The sequence below is a fragment of the Macaca nemestrina genome, chromosome 14 (genome assembly GCF_043159975.1).
Source record: "Macaca nemestrina isolate mMacNem1 chromosome 14, mMacNem.hap1, whole genome shotgun sequence".
Lineage (NCBI taxonomy): Eukaryota > Metazoa > Chordata > Mammalia > Primates > Cercopithecidae > Macaca > Macaca nemestrina.
The window spans coordinates 43,923,262-43,946,422 of NC_092138.1; the positions used below are offsets into that span (position 1 = coordinate 43,923,262).

The window sequence follows — 23,161 nt, forward strand, 5'->3', positions numbered from 1 at the left end:
TTTAGTATTCAGATTTGACAATATGAATGTATTACTCTTACAGGTGAAGTACAGGGTTCATTTTAACATTATAAAGCTTTTCATCTTAATTTGATAATGCTAGTATGCTTATGTATTAGAAAATGACCATATTGGAAACTCCACTGTAGTATCATCTTGTGGAAAGATTATTTATAAAATAGTCAAAATTACACAACCACTTTAAATTTATCATTAACTCTAATTTATGTAGACTGTATTGAAGTTCTTTTCTAAGAAAAAAACAACATTCAAAACTACACATCAGTACTTTTCATAATCTAAAAGGATAGATCTTTACAAAGCAGCCACCATGAACTGAAGAATGTACCTGGTGACGATATTTATTCTTAAAGGGTCATGTATATTAAAGGCTATAGGGAATGTTTAAAAGAAGCCTCTCAGACTAAAGCACTGCCTTTCTAATTTTGAATTTCTTCTAGCTAATATAACATGATTGATTACCTTTATTTCATGTACCCCTTGATTTTCCTTTTCATTCATCATTGAGTGCTTTAAACCAAATGCATTGAGAAACTGCCTCTAGAAGAGTAGTCTCTTTTAAATCTTTGCAAAGTAATGAAAGGACACAGTAAATCAATCTCATTTCTACTGTAGGAAAGAATAATCTTTGCTGAAGTCATTTAAACTATTTCTGTCTCTTTTTTCCTGGATAGTAAACATAAAACTTCATTTCTATAATTCTTTTAAAATTTGAAAAGCTAAAATGAATAGGCTTTTGACTCTAGCCTTAGTTTACTACTATACATCTATAGCAAGATATGCATTTATAGGTATTTTCTGCATGCCTCAAAGCTGGAGTTCATTATAAAATAAACCATACATGTGCTTCTTCAATTAAAAAGCACTAACTCTTTTATTACATATAGAGGACAAATTATCTATCTACATGGTATTTAACATTTTTAGCTATAAAGAACATATGGGGTTTTGTTTGCTTCCAAGGATTAATATATATCATGTATTCCATAAGTATTAACCATAGTTGACTGAACAAAAGGTATTCATATTGTAAGTGGTCTTGATTCAATGTTGTCCACTTAAATAAGTGGCTGTCTTCTTTGATTTTAAAATAGTTTATAGTTCTAGAACTCATAGTTTTTAAAATATATCATGTGCCAGAATGCTATCTACATTAAAATTCATATTTTCATGATGCTTGTTAAGTTTTCTTGATGTATTTTTAGATATGTGAAAGGAGAAGTAACTCTTATATTAACGGACTTTTGTAATCATAATTACATGAGGTTTCAACATTTATCATAAGGAGTAAGAAAATTAAAGCTGCCATAGGTTAGGGTAGTGGAGGAGGAAGGCTGCCTCAAAATACATGGAACTGGTTAGAGTATTCTAACTAGCATTTGGGGTTAAAGGTTTAAATAATGGAGGCATGTTTTATGAATTAAAAATTAACTGGAAATTAGAGATGTGTCATAAAGAATAATGCAAGTCCCATGAGAAAAGTATTCCTGAGAATATGTGTAATGATTTTTAAAAGAACAAGTTTCCAAACCTATACATCCTGCATATGATTTTTAAAAAATACAATGGACACATACATTTGTCAAATAGAACCATATTATAGTAATTATAACTCATTTCATATTATAGCAATTTTAGAGGTGGAAAAAAAAAAGCAACATTCCAGAGAATTATGTTGAAAAGCCAATGGCTGGCAAAACCACTAATTATTATTTGGTATTTTCATAACTGTGTACAGATGTTTTCAGTTAGTTCTCACTCTTTTGGTTTATTTTGTTTTGCTTTTTTTAAACCTGGCAAAACATCAAGTATCCTGAATAAGCTATCATCTTTATGATTTTCTCTGAGCTCTGCATGTGGTGACCTTTAATATGCAGTCTGCCCCCTTGGGCTGCAACTGGAAAGGACTTGAGAACTCTACACCAAGCAGAGTTGAGGTAGGCCACAACAAGGGTATGTGAGGTGAACAGATCTAGAACGAAGTGGGCAAAAGTATCTTACTACCTATACAAAAACTCATATATGCACAGGCAATTTATAAATATAGAGCAAGTTAGTTAACACCAGCTCTTTATTATTTATTATAGCCTAATTTTCCCCTATGTAATATTTTGCATACTGTTAATTTCAAACTGCTCTGCTATCATAACTTGAGAGCAGCAAACATATGCATCATAAAATATATTTAAATTTGGAACTGTTTAGAATTATTTCTGTTATCCTGTAACTAGAACTGTGGGATTTCTACACTGGTATGGTCCATGCTTTTGACTGTGGTTGATTTGTTTATAAGTCACCATTAATCCTGGCTGTATATTTTCACAGTTTGGGTAAACACTTCATTTGCATTAAATTTACAGCATTAATGAGATGTGAAATTTAAAATGCGACTAGAAACATAAATGATGTAAGAAAGCAGAACCAAAAAAAGTGTTTTATCACATCTGAAATCAGTAAACCAATTTAAAGCTATTAAAATAGGAATGAAGTGTCGCCTGAGATTTTAGCTTCATAACTCATCATCTTGGACTAAAATACAAATGTGAAGAGCAAAACATCTGGAAAATACGAAATCACTCAAAAACTCGAATTATATACTGCTTCTATTCTAGTTGGCTTTTAAAACAGTTTGCAGTTTTTGTCTTTGAAAGCTATAGTCTAGGAAGTTCTCAATAGCCAATGAGACTGAGAAAAATACACTTTGGCTGAAACACTATTACTCATGGATGTTATCAATATATGCTACAGAGATGGAAAAGGTCATGAGCCAATTTGAGAAACTCTGCTCAAAGAGGTGAGAAACAAAGGATCAATGAGAAAAAATTCTGGGAAATGAAATGATCAGTTTTGGTCTCAGAAACCCCGGGAGCCCCCTTCTGAGTCCAGATCTGAGAGGCAACATGGAGAAGCACGGAAGCGAAAGCGTGGCTACACCGTCACACCTGGGTGAAACTTGCCCACCTGTTGCTGATGTAGGAAGGATGGGTCTCTTGGGCTTAGTCCCACATATCGATTGGCTTGAGATGTGCCTGAGGCTGTGTAGGCTGATTAAGGAAGAACAAAAACAAAGATAAAAATTGTGAACTATCAGAACGAACACCCTGTCCATGTATAAGAAACCCAGAGAAGTGGGATTTGCAACCAAAAAAAAAAGTGTCTTCATTTCTCTTCTAAGTAAATACCAAGTGATAGAAAAGAAATAATAATTGATTTCAAATCAACTAGTTTATTCCCCCTAAAAAATCTATCCAGTAAAGCAGATCTCATACTTCAGTGTGGGTGTCTCACACTTACATGCTGTAGTAACTGTCCTGCTGTACTTTTTCACCAGATATTAGTTGTCTAATATGAAATAATCAATGATGGTATATGATTCTAAATGTAAAGCAGACTGAAAGTCCACCAGGAAAAAGTGACAGTTTTTAATGATGGAATTTAAGCAGATGTGCTTAATGATATGGGATGGAAAATGTCTTACTTAAGTCTTGCTAAAAAGGAAATCAAATCTTACTATCATGAAGGAGGAGCCTATATCATGTAGAATGAATTAGCTCGGTATTTTACTTGTGAAAATGGCCTCCAGTCTGATAGGAATGTTTTTGAAAAAAATATTTCCCATTAGCACAAATACAAAAATCAATTTCTTGTAATTGATCCAGGAAGGAAGCTGATGCACCCTTTAAATAGTTGGCCACTAGGTAGTAAGTATATATGGTGACTATTCCTTATATTGTTAGAGTCTCATTTGCAAGTACTTTTTGTACAATTGCTTTTTGCTTTTTGGTAGAGAGTAAATTTTTCACATACACATACACACAAAAAATGAATAGGGAGCTACTCCTAAAGACTTTTGTTATTTTTCACAAGGAAAGGAGTAAGGTATCATCCCAGAATTAGGCAATCCCACTGCTCCATATTACCATATATTACCTTTATTGTTGTGAAGAAAGCTACACTGTTTGGTTTAAAACCACCAGATTAATGAAGAATCCAGGCTTCATTTTAAATGGGCTGGCTTTCTAAAACCAATATATTAATTCTGCCTTGTTCATTTAAAGGACTGCAGAATTTGATCCATGGAAGCTTTTTTAGGTCAACTTTTTAAAAACAGTGAAGATGCTCACAATTCATATTTTAATTGCTCCTGAATAAGGGGCCATGCAAGGCAGTCATCAGCAACCAGTGATCCTTACTCAAGCTCCAAGTCTCTGGAATTCACCACACCTCACAGACAGCCGGAGAGGAGCCTCACCCTTACAGAAGAGCACCAAATCTATGCTGCTTTTTCTTTTCAACTATGAGGAAGAGCTTTCCTTGGCTTCTGTGTTTTCTTTAACCATACTACTGTATCAATTCAATGATCAGCCTTTTATTACTGGTGGTGCCTAGGAAACTGGAGCTACAAGCTTGTTTATAGGAAAGAAAAACTACTCACTATGTTTCTTTTATGTAGGAGTGGAAAATGGACTGATGCAGCCATCTTTATACAACCAAGATATTCCTTTTGAATATTTTGTAATTTTACTAGTCAAATCAGATCCCTTTTTGAACAACCTGTATGTAAGTATAAAAACAATTCATTAACAAACAGGCTGAGGGTACTCCCATAAGTGAGCTGTGATCATTTGGGTCTGATCCTCTCCTGAATCTCTTCTATTAATAACTTTGTAAGAGTAGGCATCAGAGTTTCTAGAACTTGGTTTTGATCATTTATCCTGTGATAATCTTTCAACTACTTTAAAAAAAAATCTGTTTTCTATGTGCTTTTATTTAAATTGCTGACATTGCTTGCTCAAAGATGTCAAGACATCCACTTTTAAAATTAGTACTTAGTGTTTTGGTGACTGTAATGCACATAGCAAACTTTTAGAACAAAATAATTTTTAGATTTTCCTGAGTGGGTCGCATCCATCTGTGCATTCAGGGAAGTGTTCTAAGCATTAAGAATTACTGATGGGTATTACAAGCCTATAGGAACTTATTAATTTACAGGACTCATGAATTTTGAGAAAGAAATGCTGAATTCACTGTACAAAGTATTGTCCATTTTTCTTATAGGGTTCCTTTGTAGTCTTTTAGAAACCATTAAAAAAAAAAAAAGAGCATCTTTCCAATGGCTGAGAAAGAGCCAGTAGTGCATGCCTCTGATTGTCTCTGATTCACATGGAAATTTCAAGATCATGGGGATTTTCTTGCTCTAAGAAAGAAAAATAAAATATTTGAATTTAAGATATCTGTATAATTGGTGAGGTGCAGGCTAATTCCACCAATTCCATAGCTTTATCCATTCTACTTCACCAATTTGTACATTCCAGCTCCAGTACTAAGAAGCTGACAGTTGGGTGAAACCACCTCAAAAGTAATTTCTTCTATACTTCTGAGTATTTTACATCAAAAAACAAAGGAATGATGTGGCTTGTTGGTATGTGTTAGGAAGGTTCACTGGCTAAATCTCTGACATTTAAATGTTATGTCCACACTAAAAAGCACAGTATTTGATGTACCATGATAGGTGAAATAATCAAAAGGTTTTTAAAAAAAAGGTTGCAGATAATGAAAGTACAGGTAGCTTACATGTGCCTAATACTAAGTTTTGAAATGTTCTCATCTGTTCCCAACATTATGTGTCTGTTTTTAACAATGACATAACCTACAATGATGTAAACATGCAATTACCTTACAGAGGCATTGAATCCATCTGCTTTGTGAAGGGGCTTGATTTCTATAGGAATGCTCCAATAAGCAGGAATTATCTAATCTCTCTTTGGGTGATAGGAAAACTTTGTATTCTGCGTTATGTTACTCAGTGCAATTTCAATGTATACCTTGAACAAGCAGGCATGACTTATTATTTTTGTTACAGCTGTTCACTTAAACAAATGAGCTTCTCCCTTTTCAAATATGATTCACTGACTGGAATTTGAGAAGAGAGAGCCTGTGATAGCAGGGCCACATCCATGCCTGCTGGCTCCACTTAAATGAGAAATCTCCATCTGGTCGGGTAGCTAGAAAAATTGCTGTGTTTTCCACCTTGGATCAGATATCCAATGGTGCCTTTGATGGACATTTCTCATTTCCTACAGATATACTTACTGGTTGCTGTAGGTGAAGCTGCCTCACCTTCAGTGGATGTAGTGATGGGTTTAGTATCTGTCATGCTCAGGGTCACAGGTCGCACTGCACTGGGATGGGGAGAGGGTGCCAAGACAGGAGTGAAATGGCCAGGCACTTTCCCTACTACTTGACCACTGCTGTTAGGCTACAAAACAAAAACAGAATGCCGGGTGAAGCAATCCAAAAGGCAGTCATCTTGTCCAACAAGTCCACTCAGCACACACGACTGTGTGGATCCAGCACACTGCACACAGGCGCCACACAGGCCCTCTCGGGTCGGAGTTGGAGAGGCCGGTCAATGGTTGGTAGTAATAAGGAGCAGCAGCATTTCAAAGGTTTTCGTCTTCAAAGCACGTCATGGTATAGGTTAATTCCTCTTTACAGCACCCCTGAGAGCCAAGTAGACTTGATCCCTTCGATGCAGTAGGCCAGGAAACTCAAGTGCAGTTTTAAACGCTTAGCTCAAAGGCTAAACTGGAATTCTTTACTGAACTAGCTAGAGTTGGAACCCAGTGATTCCTTATTCTCCACTCTTCATTTTCTACAATGAGTCAGTTTTGGCTTTTAGAACACAGTTTTCACCTACATGATGATATCACTGAAACAAAGGACACAAAAATATCTAGGAGATCAAACACGTCGAATTCTGGAATCTTCACCATTTACAGTCAAGAGTCATTCTCCTGCATACAAAACTCTAGCTCTCTCACACACAGGTGTGCTCAGATGCACACATTAGGCAATTTAGATTCCGGGATCTATAGTCAACTTTTGATGATTACTAATACAAGAAGACAGAATGAGATTTAAAGCATCTGAACTTTCAGAGGTCATACAATGATATAAAATGCTGAGCTAGGTTTGTCCTTACACCTACAAATAAAAGATTTCCAAAGTAAATTAAATTGTACTGAGGGGAAGCAGAGGACAAGCAAATGAGCATTGTTATTTGAGTTACTCTTCCATCCATGGTGGTGCATGGAGAGTTACACAAAACATTTATTGTTGACATTTGTGGGAATTAACTGAGAAAATCCCCTGGGCAATGATAGAAAAGATATTATTATCTGAGTTTTAGCCCCTGGGTACAAAAATAGTTTCCGTGGTAGGAAACAAAATCCTAAGGATATACTCTTTGAAGAAATAGTGGAATATATTTTTCTAGACAGAGAATGTTATTTTTTTTTTATTATACCCATGTTGGAATTCTCCACTGCATGGTGTTCATCACAATTTGCTGGGAGGCTATTCTCAGCAAGTATATAGTCTTTATAATCTGAACTGTTAAAGGCAAAAAAAAAAAAATGAAGCAGAATATTTATCTAAATATCTGTACATAAATTACAAGTAGACATTTATTTAGAGAAAAAGATGAAGAGCTAATAACACTTAAATATTGTGACTTAGAGACATGAACTAAGTCTTCGGTGAGGCTCCTCAGAGGCCACATTATTTATTCTATAAAGAAAATGGACTTCTTGAATATCCTGACTATTCATCATGGGTAATTTTAAGTATTTAACTTGATGTCAGGAAAATTGACCAGAGTTTTCCAATATGGAAACCTATGGGAGAGTTACATCTTTAAACTAATTTTATTCAAAATATTCCATTGAATAGCATGACTGTCTCACTATAATTGGTGCAGCAGTAATGCAATTAATCTCAAAATTGCTGTGGGGAGGAAAAGGCATCTCAGTTGCTTATCTTAAAAATCAAAATCAGTGCAGCGCTGGAGAATACTGGGAAGCAACGGCTGACTAGAGGTGAATGGTGAAGGAATACTGATTTTTTTCCATTTCTAGAGCTAAAACGGTAAATACCAAGAATTCTATTTTGAAATGCAAATTAATTGGTTTTGAGTTGGAGTTAAAAATCAAAGCAAATATACTGTTCCTTAAAAAAAATCTATAGTTAACTACAAAGACCCATTTTTCCTTTCAAAGGGAAAAAGTAGTTTGTTTCTATAGCAGACCATCCATTTCTGGTTATCTGAACATTGGAAATAAGTGCTTTAAACATCCTACACTCAAGAAAGAAGACAGGTCTCATTTTATCATTGGTGGTACATTCAGTGGTAAAAATGCTTCTATATACAGTGTTCACCAAAACAGTTTGAAAGTACCTACCTGGAACAAGAGCAGAATGACAATAATTTCAAGGAAATGCTGCCACCAAATATATTATCCTATCCTGCCCATTCTACAAACTTCATCTACTGGAACTGAACAACATGAACTAATAGACACTTCTCTCATTTGAAAAGAATAAAGGTGACAAAGAAAGAATTCTCAAGCCAATGCAGACAACTTTCCTAAAACTCAGGGTCAGAAGAATTGAGGGCTATTTTCTCCTTAGTTTTCTACTGGTTCAAATAGACAAAGCTACACTAAAAATTTCTATCTTTTAAGGCTGTTAACAGATGGAACTTTCATACTGTAGATAGAAAAGAGAGATGTCTGGTCTGAAGGTGAAGCTAACAGCATCAGGAAAGGATTATTCTACCTTACACACGGTTCCTATTTTACAAAATCCTGAGAGATTTTTGTTGCTGTTTTTTTTTTTGAGATGAGAGTAATATGCTTCTCTTAGAAGGTGATATGTATCTTGAAAAGTGAAGAAAAACTGAGAACAATATAGGCAGATTATCACCTAATATGCCCTCTTAACTTATAAAGAAATTGAAATATACGTAAAACAAGCACTGAATAATTAAAGAAATGTGTAACACTAAGGGCCTGATTTTAATTTGCATAATTTTTCCCCTAACAGTGCCTAATTAAGACATCAGTTAAAAAAAAAAAATCCAATGGAACTCTAAGATTTTCCACACTGAATTAACGTTAAGGACTTTTAATGGATGTCTTAATTAGACTTTGTTATTCATGGAAATTCTACACAAATTAAAATCAGACCTTGTGTGCACTGTTCCCAGCTGAGTCTAGCAAAATGCTCTATGGAACTGAGACTTCTGAATCCATGCGCTGACAACAAATTTTATTTCTAAACGATATACTAAGATCCCACTCTTTTACTTAGCTGTCTTTAGTACTGCAGTCATGAAAAGCGCTACAACATTTTAACATTTTCTTCTAAAATACAAATAGTAATTTTAACTTCAAATTCAAAATTCAATATTGAGTTTAATGTCTTAGTCAAACTAAAAGTAATGATAACTTTTTAAGTAACCCAAAGGGTCCTGGATATGTTGTTATTCTAAATTAAAAGTTCAGAAAGGACCATTTTGTTTCATTTTAACAAATTAAGACCAAAGGGATTTTTTTCTCACCTTTCTTTGCTAATTATAAATTGATAGACACACACTATTTACTAGCATTTTAGGAAGTGTTCCACTGTAGTAATGATAGAATGTTTGTGAAAAATCTGCAAAGTATTAAAAGGTATAATAAGGAATGGACAGGAGTCTTAGAGGTAAAGCAGCAAAGCTAAATACTAGATCATAATAACAAAATTACATTACACGTTTTAGATATTACCATTATCGATAGCCCCAGGTCTGGTACAAAGACTGTCTACTTGACTGTGGAAAACGCTTAAATACCAAATCGCAATGAAGTAACCTCTTGGTAGAAGAAACCGCATGTCTAGGGGAGTGAGAAATGCTCATGAGTCACTACACTTACACAATGAATCCCAAAAACCACTGCACAATGTTTACAAAAAAAAAAAAAAAAAAGACGCTTCTAGTAATGTCACTCATTATTAAATGTAAGTCATGTCTCTACAAAGAATATTCAAGTAGTCATCAAACACTGAAAATGTTTACATTACCAAAGCTTATTTTAATACCTAATAGTTGGTCTACAAATACAACTGTAAGTTCTTTTGTGTGTGTTTATTTTAGCACATACCTTACTCCTGCCTGAAATAAGCACATTGTCTCTGTGTCAAATCAGGTATTTCAGAGGTGTGAACTCCAGCCCAGAGCTTTCCTGTCAATGTACTTTCTGCATAAACTTTCCCTTTAGTCAATGAAAATCTAAAAACATTAAACCATCTTCACAAATTTACCCTTTGGGGCAACACACTTCCTACCTGTCATTCAGCCACCTTTAAATAAAAACTTATTGAGTCACCAAGCAACTTCCTGAAGATGGATTTCAAGGCTTGACGTTCTGCCAGACACACTGTCTGACTAACCTTTGTGTCTCAGAATTAGACCTGTCCCATCTCCCTTAGGTGCTAATCTTATTTTCTCTCTTATTTTTACCTGGCTGGTTTGTGGACTGGATGGGTCATACGAAGGTACATAGTTCTTCAGAGTATCCTGAGGATTCAGGTGGGGAGGATATCTGATTGTTGGATGAGAAAAGTAGCTTGATGGGGCTGGAGGAAGGATAGCTTGTGTTGGAAATGGCAACGGTGAGGGTGGAGGTGGAGTTCGAGTTGAGATGACTGCAGAAGACAGAAAAGGAAAGATTGACTCGTCAGCTGGTTACCTTATTGGTCCATTCTGATCCTAAAGAATGCTGTGAAACTACAAAACTGGTAACCATTCATTTTTGTCGCCATGATGTAACCAAGCTCTCCTAAAACAAGTTACTTCTTCACTTTTATTCTCAACACCAGTACTGCTAACTACACAGAGACAAAACATCACTCTAGAAAAGGAACAATCTTGCTTCCTAGCTCTGTGAGTGGTTACAAAATAAGTTTCTCTTTTATAGGTTACGTCAATACTTGATAAAACACTTCTTTGAGCGTTTATATCCCATTGAAAACATATTCTTTGATTATAAAATCTTTAGGCCAGGTGCAGTACCTCACACCTGTAATAACAGCACTTTGGGTGGCTGAGGCGGGTGGATCACCTGAGGTCAGGAGTTCGAGACCAGCCTGACCAACATGGCAAAACCCCATCTCTACTGAAAATACAAAAATTAGCTGAGCATGGTGGTGTGTGCCTGTAATCCCAGCTACTTGGGAGCTTAAGGCAGGAGAATCACTTGAATCCAGGAGACAAGAGATTGCAAGGAGCTGAGATCGCACCACTGCACTCCAACCTGGTGACAGAATAAGACTCCGTCTCAAACAAACAAACAAACAAACAACACTTTGTCTTGTAAGTCCAGAGCAAATCACAGCATTAAGTAGAGGGCAAAAGACCCACAAATTTTCTGCCAAACTTAAAAAGTGAAATTCAATTTCAAATAAATCATTTCCCTATACATCCTACCTGGCAGTTGTTTAGAAGGAAAGACAATAACTAATACAACATCATCTCATGTCATTTTTAATTGTCTGGTCATAGTATAAATGCTTATGAACATTGGAACATAGAGCTGGAAACTCTCCTAATGAAAATGTTTCTTTGAAAACCAAAAGAGCTCTATTCTGTGACTATTTTTCTTTCTACTTTAACTTTTACTATATGTTGTTTAAAAGATATTGTTAATGTAAAACCAAAAATAAAACACATATCACTGAAAATTTAAACTTTCATATAGGTAAGTATATCACTCTACCCATAAATCATATATTTTATAATATTTTTATAAAGGGAAATATTATATAAAACACATGCAATGTGGACAATGTTCAATTTTACTATAACTTTTCAACATTAGTATTCTTATAATTTATTGTTCAGTTTTTGAAATATAAATCTTAAGTCTGAAAGACAGGGAAAGAGTATAATCATGTGATCACTATCTCTATAATGTTGAGAGAAATAATCATAGAAATACAAATTAAAACTACCAACAAATATATGTAGAAGTGAAGAGTAAATGTCTTTCCATTTAATATTTCCCAATTCAAATGATAGGAAATTATAAATGATAAATACCTAATGTTTTATGAGACAACTTAACAAAGAATATGAAAAAAAATAAATTCTAACCATAACCTATAAAGGGAAATCACCTGGAATGATTTATCTCCAACTTTCAAACTATGTGGGTTGTGGGTAGGGGGACCTGTTTGTGGGATGTATTGCTTACCTCTCCCAAAAAAAACTTTTTCAGAAAATACAAGAAATTAAGAATGTATATAATAGAAGAAACATAAATTCAATTTTATAGTCGCAACATTGTTCTCTGAATGTCCACCAGGGCACTGTTTCTGAGAATTGTCTGTATTGCTCTTACAATACAGACCCCTTGGTCTACACACAGACCTAGGGGATCAGGACCTCTAGGGGTGAGGCACAAAAATGTATGTTTTAAATAAGTTCACATGTAATCTTCCTACATACTGAAGTTTCAGCATCCTCCATCAAATGTATGCATTTCAGAGAACAAATGCATATTTCTTAAAACAAAACTCTTTACTGAAATATTACTTTATTTAAGAAATATATCCATTTGAAAGTATCATTTAAGGAAATACAAACATCTAACAAAAACTGGGCATCTTTTACTTAGTGTCTAAGTGCTCTTAATCTCAGCTCATTTTAACCACAATTTTTGCTCACACCTGTACACAAACCCTGGAAAGATATAAACATAGTTCCATCTTGGGTCCTTTAGGTTTTGAGATTAATTTGGCCTTAACAGTTCTGGAGGAGATCTCTTTTCAACTGAAATTGCAGAAATCAAATCCGAACTCAAATCTACGGGCAACCTGACATGGTGCTTGCATGAGCTGTAGGTGGCCTGATATAACTGGGTAAAACATCGTATTTCAAACTGAGAGTAAAAATGACTACCTTTTCCATAAAAGCCATTCTAGTCCTTTAAAAATAAGAAAAGCAGGCCAGACATGGTGACTCACGGCTGTAATCCCAGCACTGTGGGAGGTCGAGGTGGGTGGAGTGGATCACTTGAGGTCAGAAGTTCGAGATCAGCCTGGCCAACATGGTGAAATCCCATCTCTACTAAAAATATACAAAAATTAGCCGGGCGTGGTGGTGACTGCCTATAATCCCAGTTACTCGGGAGGCCGAGGCAAGAGAATTACTTGAACCTGGGAGGCAGAGGTTGCAGTGAGCCAAGATCACGCCACTGCACTCCAACCTGGGCGACAGAGTAAGACCCTGGCTCAAAAAAAAAAAAAAAAAAAAAAAAAAATAGAAAAAGAAAAAAAATAAGAAAAGCAAAATACAAGACAAAAAAAGTTTTCCTTTATTATGAAAGAATAAATACATACACACATATTTGTATTCTTTGCATACATTATTGCAAAGCCTTATTAATTGTCTTCTTTCCTTCAGTCTTGCTCCTTCCAATACATTCTTTATAGTGCTACGTGAATGACTTTTTAAAAATACCATTACAATCATGTAACTTCTCTGCTAAAAATATTTCAATGGCTTCCTACTGCTTCCAGAATAAAATCCCAACAGCTTTTTCAGTACACACAACCTCATGTGCTCTGCGACCGAGTCCTGGATCACTTCTTTGGCCTCATCTCTGGCCAGAAGAAATCTGTGGATCCTTGGCTATATGGCAGTTCCCTGCTGCAATGACCTCTAATGCACTGATAGATGCTGTTGCCTCTGCCTCCCAGTTTGCCCGTCTGCCTCCCAGTTTGCCCCTTTTCCTCCTAGTTAGCCTCTCTGCCTCCCAGCTTGCCTCTCTTCCTCCTAGTTTGCCCCTATGCCTCCCATGTTGCCCCTCTTCCTCCCAGTATGTCCCTCTGCCTCCCAGGTTGCCCCTCTTCTTCCTAGTTTATTGTTCCTTCTTGTGGTGAACTTTGCCATCACACTTCTTCAGGTTATCTAATCCTTCTTCAGGTTATCTAGTCATGTTCAGATTAGATGCCCAGCCAATGACATGGCCCCATTCTCTCCCCACTATATCCTGAACTCTTTAAGGGCAGAAAAGATCTTTTGTGAACAAGATGCCTACCACAGGTCCTAATATACAGATACAAAACAAATACCGGGTGAAGGACCAAGATGGAGGGCTCATCTAGGTCTCTCCTGTTTCATTATATAAAAATATACTGTCTACTTTTTTCACATGTTAGAAATAAGAATATTTTTATCAGGTGTCATAAATAATGGGTAATTTGACTTCTCAGTTAATTTTGTCCAAATATTCAACATTACAAACCTATGAAACAGTTATTGATTTTTTTTACCTATCTCAATGGTATAGGTAATAAATGCAAAAGTTCTTATACCACATTTAAGTTGTATAGTCCTCTCTCAATTTCATAATATTTTAATGATAGCAATAAAGGCCATGTATTTTTTAAGTATAGCACCAATAAATATCAACATATACTTACAAACCAAAGCTAATAAGGACTTTAAAAGATGTTACATTGTTTGCATAAAGATTTAAAAACCAGATTTGAGTAGTTAGAAGGATGAGGAAGTGCCTAACTATAAATTTTAACCAATAACAGTTTCACTATTAACATATATATGAATATATATATATAACTTTTCCTACATAAAATGCAGTCTACTCCTCTCTAGGAATTAAGAGCAATAGGTAAAAAGTATACAGTGTTAATTATTAGCAGTATCTCATTTTTAATTTTTGAAAGATTTGATATTAACTGTTGGTTAAAGTACAAATGTCAAATATTAGATTTATTTTCCTACTTAAATTAAGATATTAGACACAATATCAAGTGTACTAGCCCAAAGGATTTGGGCATATGAAACAATTGTCAAAGAAAAGTACCTTTTATTCTCTGATTACTCTCAAATAGATAAATATCGATTTATATGTAGAAAATAACATCTACAGAAATAGTGCCTTGTATCTTAGTGCCTTTAGAAATACTGTAAACTCAGCAACATACCTGAAATTCCATCTTTTCCTTAGTAAAATATCAGGACCAATCCTGAAGCTATAATAAAGACAGCTATGTACACATATTTTCCACATTCTTCGGATAACAATCTTTTTGATAAAGGCAATTTTAAAATACATATTATAAATATTATTTACTTGTAAGACTTTGAAAATCTTATTTATTTATTTAATTTTTTTTTGAGATGGAGTCTCGCTCTGTCACTCAGGCTGGAGTGCAGTGGTGTGATCTCAGCTCACTGCAACCTTTGCCTCCTGGGCTCAAGTGATTCTTCTGCCTCAGCTTCCTGAGTAGCTGGGATTACAGGCACACACCACCATGCCAGGCTAATTTTTGTATTTTTAGTAGAGACAGGGTTTCACCATATTGGTCAGGCTGGTCTTGAACTCCTGACCTCGTGATCCGCCCACCTCGGCCTCCCAAAGTGCTGGGATTACAGGTGTGAGCCACTGCACCCGGAGAAAATCTTTTCTCATAAATCGAGAAGAAAAAATATTTGATCGGATTGTGCCCCTCCCCATTTGGGTTGAGAAAATATGGTTGCCATAGCTATATTTATAAACTTTTGCTCCATCCCTAAGGGTTTGGGCCCTACAGACAAGAAGGAGGCTTCTCCTCTATGCTTGAAACTCCTCACCACTGTGTGCAACTCCAGGTATTCCGGGATGGTGGTGCTGGGGGAAAGTGCTCAGTCTTGGGGAAGAATCCTGTGGAGATGCAGAGCTGAACAATGGCTTTTCAGGCTTCTTCATAGTAGTTGGAGAAGACATATCTGCGAGAAACAGAGAAAAACCCAAAGCTCTATGACCTTCTTAAGCTCTAAGGTTCATGTCAACATAATGAGAGATCTCACCTTCCAACATTTTAGTATTCTCACACTTTGGCTCTTTTACAAAATATATTCTGAATGTCAACGATCCAGCTATATTGGAGCTCTGAAACACTCGTTCAGTCTCCATGGAAGCTAGCAGAAGCTTTCATTAAAATTATCATCAGACTTGTTCCCATTACTAAATAAATCTTAAACTTCTAAAAAAAAAAACCCCAAAGTCTTGTTTCCTTTAGCCCCTTGGTTCACACAAAGGCCTTCTTTACCTCAGCATTTCATTCTTAAATTTATACGATTCAGAAGATTGTCTTTCGATCTGGCGACTACACTGTGAAAACAGAGGGCAACTGGTGCAAATGTGAAAAACAACCTTCAGGTATGTTGGTCACAATATTACTGATTTCACAGCTTTTATGGGAAACTCATTCAATTGGTTAGCAAAAAAATACATTCCTTTATTTGCTCTTTCTGCAAACGTTTACTGGGTTTCTCTATTGGCCCGCGAAAATGAAGATGTTAAAGAAATTAAAAGTAATTCCTGCTCTAGGGATGCTCACTGTTGGTGAGGAGGAAAATGATGAGAAGAAAACAGTTGTGAACAGTTGAGAGGTACAATGTGTGTTGAGAGCATTTGCTGTTACATCCCCAGCTGCGATGTACAGGACAGAGATCGTCTCAGTCTCCCCAGGATGAGGAAGGTATTTCCCATTGGCATCATTTTCAAAATGTGAATGGGGATGACATTCTCAGAGAGGAAATGCTCAGAAAAAAAAGATGGCATAAAATACACAAGTAAACAGTGTGTGGAGTGGTGAAAGATGAAGAAGAGGAGCAAGCCTCTGGCAGGTCCCACAGGCTGTTGGGTCTCCAGCTTCCTGTACAAACATCTGAATGCTTACCCTCATGGGAGAAACACCATAGATGGGTGAAACATGATCACAATGACAGCTTAGAGCAATCCCCCCAGAAACCACATGGAGGGTGGACTGGCCAAAACAGAGACAGAAATCATGAAGACCACTTTAGAAGACAGATTCATCAATACATTCATTCCATAAATATTTGTTCAAGACCGAATTTATGCCACACACTGTACTAGCCTGGGACACAGTGGTGAACTGGACTCACTTTCGGCTCCTTTAAAGCTTAAAATCTAGTGAGGCGATATGACAAGTAAGAAGGAATTGCAAAAGGTGATGTGATAGGAAAATAATTCAGAGATTTCAGGCTTCCTTCATTCATTCTTTTCATAAATATTTAATACTGCCAAAAGATAGATCATGAGAGCTTGAAATAAGAATCATGATAGAGCTAATGCAATAAATATTTTAACAGGATTCACCCAATTAAATTATTAAGTGATGTAGACTGTTACCATCTTAGTTGACTAAGAGACTATACCATGCAGTTTGTTGGAATAAATAGGGAGTTTAGAGATGTGCCTTGCTTTTAACATCTTGAGTTATGTTGACTTTAATGGAAGTTTATCAACTTATAGTAAAATGTTACAAATTTGTATTTTATTATGAAAAATGTTAACTGTATTCACAAGTAGACAGAATTGTAATGAATCCTCATGTACCAATAACCCAACATCGGCAATGATCAACTCATAACAAATCTTATTTCATCTTTATCCCTATCTACACTTTCTTTCCCTGTGGTACTTTGAAGCAAATCCCAGATATCATACAATATTGCTTCTAAGTATTTCAGCATGTATCTCTAAAAGAAAATAAATCTTTCTTAAAAGAAAAAAAAACTGTATTACACATCAAAATGTACACAATTTGCACTTTTGAGTTTTTTTGAAATGAGAAAAAGACCTTATGGTACTATTAATATAAGAAACTAATTATCACTACATTTTACCATTTGAAAAATTCTGCTAAAGGCATTCATAAAATTAAATATGCATTTTTCAGTATGGTGGCATTTAAAGGATGAATATACTACTGTAAAGGCAGTAGACATCACAGTCTACAAAAAATGCCAGGCGTATTTGTAGCTGTAAGCTACAATTTGTGACTAACTGGCTGTCGTGAATCTATCAGAACTTTGATGAGTCAGAGAACCATTTCAGTATTTCTTTTTCAAAAAAAAACCAGAAATAAATTGTTCATAAAACCACAGAAATTAAGGCCACTATAAAAAAAAGAAAAAAATTTTAAACCACGGCTTAAAAAATAGACAAAGGAAGTTCATTTCAGCTATCTTCAAGATGCCAAAAATAATACTTAATTTTGCTTAAGAGCTATGTGATTTCAAAAGGTAATACTACAAATACAGACTTTTAACTAATGGATGTAAAATCATAGACATACAGTATTAGAAGTGGAAAGAACCTCTATTTTGTCTTTTTTGTTACAGATTATGCAATAACTTTCCATTCCAAACTTTTAATTTAAAATTGACTGTTAGAAAAAGAAACTGGAAACTTTTTATTGACACTCTTCTGCTTTACCTGTGTCTAATATAAATTTCAAGTAAAACGTAACTGGTAAATCAGTTTCTAAAAGTTCCATAGAATAAATAATAAAGCATAACTATACATCATTTTAAAATAATTTAGGCCAGGTGCAGTGGCTCACGCCTGTAATCCCAACACTTTGGGAGGCCGAGGTGGGTGGATCGCCTGAGGTCAGGAGTTCGAGACCAGCCTGGCCAACATGGTGAAACTCCGTTTCTACTAAAAATACAAAAATTAGCTGGGTATGGTGGTGGGCACCTGTAATCCCAGCTACTCAAGAGGCTGAGGTAGGAGAATTGCTTGAACCTTGGAGGCAGGTGTTGCCTGTCAAGATAGTGTCATTGCACTCCAGCCTGGGCGACAAGAGCAAACTTCTGTCAAAAAAAAAAAAAAAAATTAATGTGACCACAGCTTGAGAAACAGAACAGTGTCACTCTAGGTATGTCGTTTCTGGAGAAGAGGATCAATTAATGCAATTGAAACTACTGTAACTATATCAGACTTTTCATTAAACTCAGTCAAATTCATGGGTCTCCTTTTGTAAAGGGCACATAAATCAAGGGTGTTTATATAGAAGTTGAAGATGATTATGTAATTTTTAATGTAAATTATATAAATTTTAAGAAGCAAAACATTTGTATCTTCTTAGCCAAAATGACACACTTGTTTTTACTGAGTAATTATTATGGGTCCACTTATTTTTTCAATTCTTTTTTGGGCATACACCTAATAATAGTAGTACCTTCATAGAGGATTGATTATACAGAGCAACACAGAAGAGACAGAATAAAATTTGCTGTTCAAGCTGCTAAAGGAACCACAAACTCTTTCCTTAAACAACAAAAGTAACTTATAATAGTAAATACAAGAATGGGAAGGTTTACTGACCAAACTGAAAGGATTTGCTTTAGAAACAGGTGAAGAACGGTAGTATCAGAATATAGGTTTAGTTGCCTTTGTTTTCTGATTAAATGAAATTAATTCTTGGCCCATTAATAAAAATATACTGTTACACAGCACGCAGAAGGCACTATGCTAAGAGCTTAGGAGGATACAAAAGTGAATCCCCTCTCAAAAACAAACAAACAAACAAACAAAAAACAAAGAAAAACCCTCTCTAGACTAGAAGGGGATATAAAAGATCAATTATCTGGGGAAAATGTAAGGATACAGTTTCTAGCTAGTACATTTTAATCATGAACCAAACTGGTATTATTTTAATTTTAATTTTATTTTGAATGTCCACAGTCTAAAAGACTCATGCCAAGGTGAACAATGATATTGTTTCTATGTTTAATGTGCTCATATGCCATAAAAAAAGTTTGACGAATGAATATATAGAAGAGATACCTTAAAGTGACCTTTCTGTGAAGAAAAACAAATGCCACGCTTTTCACAATCTACTGTCCCTCAAGCAGAATAATACATAAAAAGATTAACTTGAATAATAATGCATACATAATAATGCATAAGTTGAATAATACATAAAATAAAGAAACTGAAAAGAGATGCAAGATGATAGGCAAAGGATTAGCTGATGTTTCTATTGGTGGAAGGGAGGCAGGAGTTGCTGGTAGCTGATGAGGAAGAATTAGAGGCCAGTGATGGCTTGAAATCAGACAAAACAATTTAAATTTGATTTAGAAAGTAATAATTTATAAATCAATTGATTTTAGAAGAAAAAGCTTTCCAAAAAATTGATTTCTTTTTCTGTTCTCACCACCCTTTTCACTTGTACCTGGTTGGACCAAAAATTTTCTTCCTAGTCTCCACCAGGCCTTCCTCACCATGGCATTTTATAAAAACCAGCAGCTGGCATCGTATCCTTCAAACAGTATCTTTCTCATTGCAAGATCTACCACAGTATATCACATTTTTAAATAGCTCTTTTTCTTTGTTATTCCATTTTATTCAAACTTTAGTGAAGCTAATTTTCTTATGGCTTCCTTTAGGAGCAGAAGAAATATGTTTTTAACTCTGTGCCATCCCTGGTCTGTGACATTCCCTTGAACTAGAAAATGAGGCATTTCCACTCTCCTTATTCCACCCATAGAACAATGTTTTATCCACTGAACAAACTTATTTTCTCCTTAAGTAATCCCTCTTGGAAAACCCTGAGTTCTAGATTTCATTAATGATCTTTTGTTTGTATCTTATATTACTTGATGGATTTTTCATTGTTATTTACTTGTATCCACTGAACATACTTTTTTTAAAAAGTTGACTAATGGCTTACCTCCTAAGGAACATGCTTTTATCAAATACACAAAAAGATGTAGAGGCTGGAAGAATATGCTACTTGGGAAGAGAATGAAAAAAAAAAAGTAGAAATGAAAGAAAGAAGAGGTAAAGCAGGCACTGTGTCTAGGCAGCTTATTTTAGAATCTCTTGCATGTGAAAGAAACTGTATTATGAAGTGATGACTAGTAGTGCAGGATGAGAAAAATAACCATAGCCAGCATATCTTAAAATTCATGTTCCATGAATAAATATCACCAGATGAGAAGTAGTTGACTATAAAGCAAAGAGAAAAGAAAATCAATCATTGAGATTCTAATAAGTGTGAGGAACTATGGTTAAGCATCAATATGCTAAACAAAAGCACTTGGTTCCTGTCTTGGTGATGCTTTAGTAGAGAGGGCAGAAATTAAAGACAAAAATACATTAAATAATTGCAATCATAATAATATTGGATTGCAGAAATAATTCTTCTTAATGACAGATTAGAGAGAATAATTTTTTAAAAAAGACTCACACTGATGGTGTTATTCTTCATTGTGTACACCCACGTTTACATTTATAACTGGAAAATTAGCTATGACTGTAGAAACTCATCGTGTAGTTGAATATGTAATAAAAGATTGCCATGTAAGAAAAAAGTTCAAGTAGGCTACTGATAAAGTTGGTTCATTTATTCTTAAGCATCCCTTTAAATAAGTATTTTGCAAATCAAATTATCATGATTTTTCCTGACCATACTATATATATTTTTGGCATTGTAGCATATATACCTCCTGGGCCTTGATGTGTCATTTATTTCACAGCATCACTTCAAAGAGATAAGGGCTTAAGCAAATAAAGAGTTAGATCAACTCATCTCCCAACAAGGTAATTTCATCTACAAAGGAAGAGAGTCACTGTGAAACACAGCGTATGTACTCGACTCATCGGCAGCTTGCACAAATGGCGCTCCAGATGTATATCTGTTCAAGTCAGCCCAAGGCAACAATTTTGATCAATTCTAATGTGATAAAATGCTGCAGGGAAAGTGTGCAGAAACGTGTTTACGTCAGCCCTTAATTAAACTGTTGTTCACTTCCAAAGAACCTTAGGAAACACTAATGAGACATGAGTTTTGGCAATTTCTTCATCAAAGCAAAGACCCCTTCCTCAGTCTGTAGCAGCCTGTCATCCAAGTCGCTCCCGGGATAAATGTCACATGGCACTCCAATCAGTTAGCCACCTGTTAGTAGAACTTCACTGAAGTCAACTAGTGATCTAGGGCAAGCTCAAACAGCCACCTTAACACCTGCCTGTCTGGGACACCTGCTCCTTTTTCACATATAGTAGAGCAATATGTTAGCTTTTCCAATATGCTCGAGTAGATTAAGGTTACAAATCAGACTTCTAAAGCCTATACAGAAAACATAGCATTTTCTTTTTTGAAAAATTTCTTTTCTTCCCTATAGTAACACAATTTTTAACAATTTCAAATTAATTATGTAAGAACACACAAGAATTCTTGAATTTCTGGAAGCTATTATTTTCAGCATACCATATCACTAAATTAAAATGTATTAACTGTGCCAGGCCTAGGATTTAGGCCTGTTTCTAGGATAGAATAGTCCTATTTCTATCTGGTTAACAAAGAAGCAAATTGCTTCAAAATGTTTTAAAAGTCCAATTCTTTTACATATTCCTAAGTTGTCTTCCTTATTTGCATGTCATACTTGTAACTTGTAAACAAGTCTAAATGAACCCTATAGATACAAGTCACCATTTGCTGGCTACTTTTATTCTCCGGTATTTAATGTTAAGGTTTGTCTTATTGCTAAGTGCTTATAAAGCTATAATCATTGTTAAAAATATCTAAATATCTTCATTTTTCACATTATCAAGTTGCTGAACAATTTACAGGATTCCTCTTTTTCCTTTCTATCTTTTATTATTTTGCAAATTTCATTTATTTATTTAATTATTTTAGAGACAAGGTCTCACTCTGTTGCCCAGGCTGCGGTGGCACAATCATGGCTCACTGCAGCCTCAAACTCCTGGTTTCAAGCGATCCTCCCTTCTCAGCCTCCCGAGTAGCTAGGACTATGGGCACACAATCACACCCAGCTAATTTTTAAATTTTTAGTAGGGACAAGGTCTGGCTATATTGCCCAGGCTGGTCTAGTCTCCTAATCTCACGAGATCTCCTGCTTTGGCCTTTGAAAGTGTTGAGATTATTGGCTTGATTCATTGCACACGGTCTTCTTTTTTCCTTTTTTCCTTTTTTTCTTCGTCGTTGTCGTTTTTTTTGTTTTTGTTTTTTGTTTTTTTTTTGGCAAAAGAAAACTCAGAGTGTATTGAAAACAGTTACAAAACTTCTGTTAACTTTGACCCTCTGGTATGATATTGACCAGAGGAGTTTGAAAGAGCATACATAAAGACACTTAGCTTAGAGACAGTCCAATGGCTGGGATTGACAAGTTTTATCAAGTTGATACACCCTCATAATTTTCAAAGTTCTTCAACTTTTGGACTTTTGAAAGTATTCGACTATCACAGATTTTTTAAAAAATAGTTTTATAGATATACAAAAACTCGGAATATTGAAAACCTCTTCAGAGACCAAATTCATTATTGGGTGAAGGCAAAGGTGGTCAACACATCCATCACTCCACGGAAACTCTGTCAAGCAATACAGCACTGAAAGCGAAAAATTAGCTTTAGCTTTAGCTTAACTGGGATATTTCTGTTTTCCATTAAAATGTTGGGTGGAAGCTGGA

At 35.3% G+C, this 23,161-nt stretch overlaps 1 protein-coding gene across 27 annotated transcripts in view; it reads right to left on the reverse strand.

Moving 5' to 3' along the window:
* The window catches only part of LOC105489095 (nuclear factor I B), a 240,750-nt gene that overhangs the window by 27,846 nt on the left and 189,743 nt on the right, over positions 1–23,161 (reverse strand). For 8 of the 27 annotated variants that reach the window (XM_011753770.3, XM_071077789.1, XM_011753766.3 and 5 more), the window contains 4 exons: positions 15,506–15,640; positions 10,367–10,551; positions 6,115–6,280; positions 2,983–3,065 (listed from right to left, as the gene is read on the reverse strand). In XM_011753770.3, the coding sequence (XP_011752072.1) occupies positions 2,983–3,065; positions 6,115–6,280; positions 10,367–10,551; positions 15,506–15,640 (569 nt within the window). The other 19 variants (XM_071077792.1, XM_071077799.1, XM_011753781.3 and 16 more) reach the window with 7 other exon arrangements.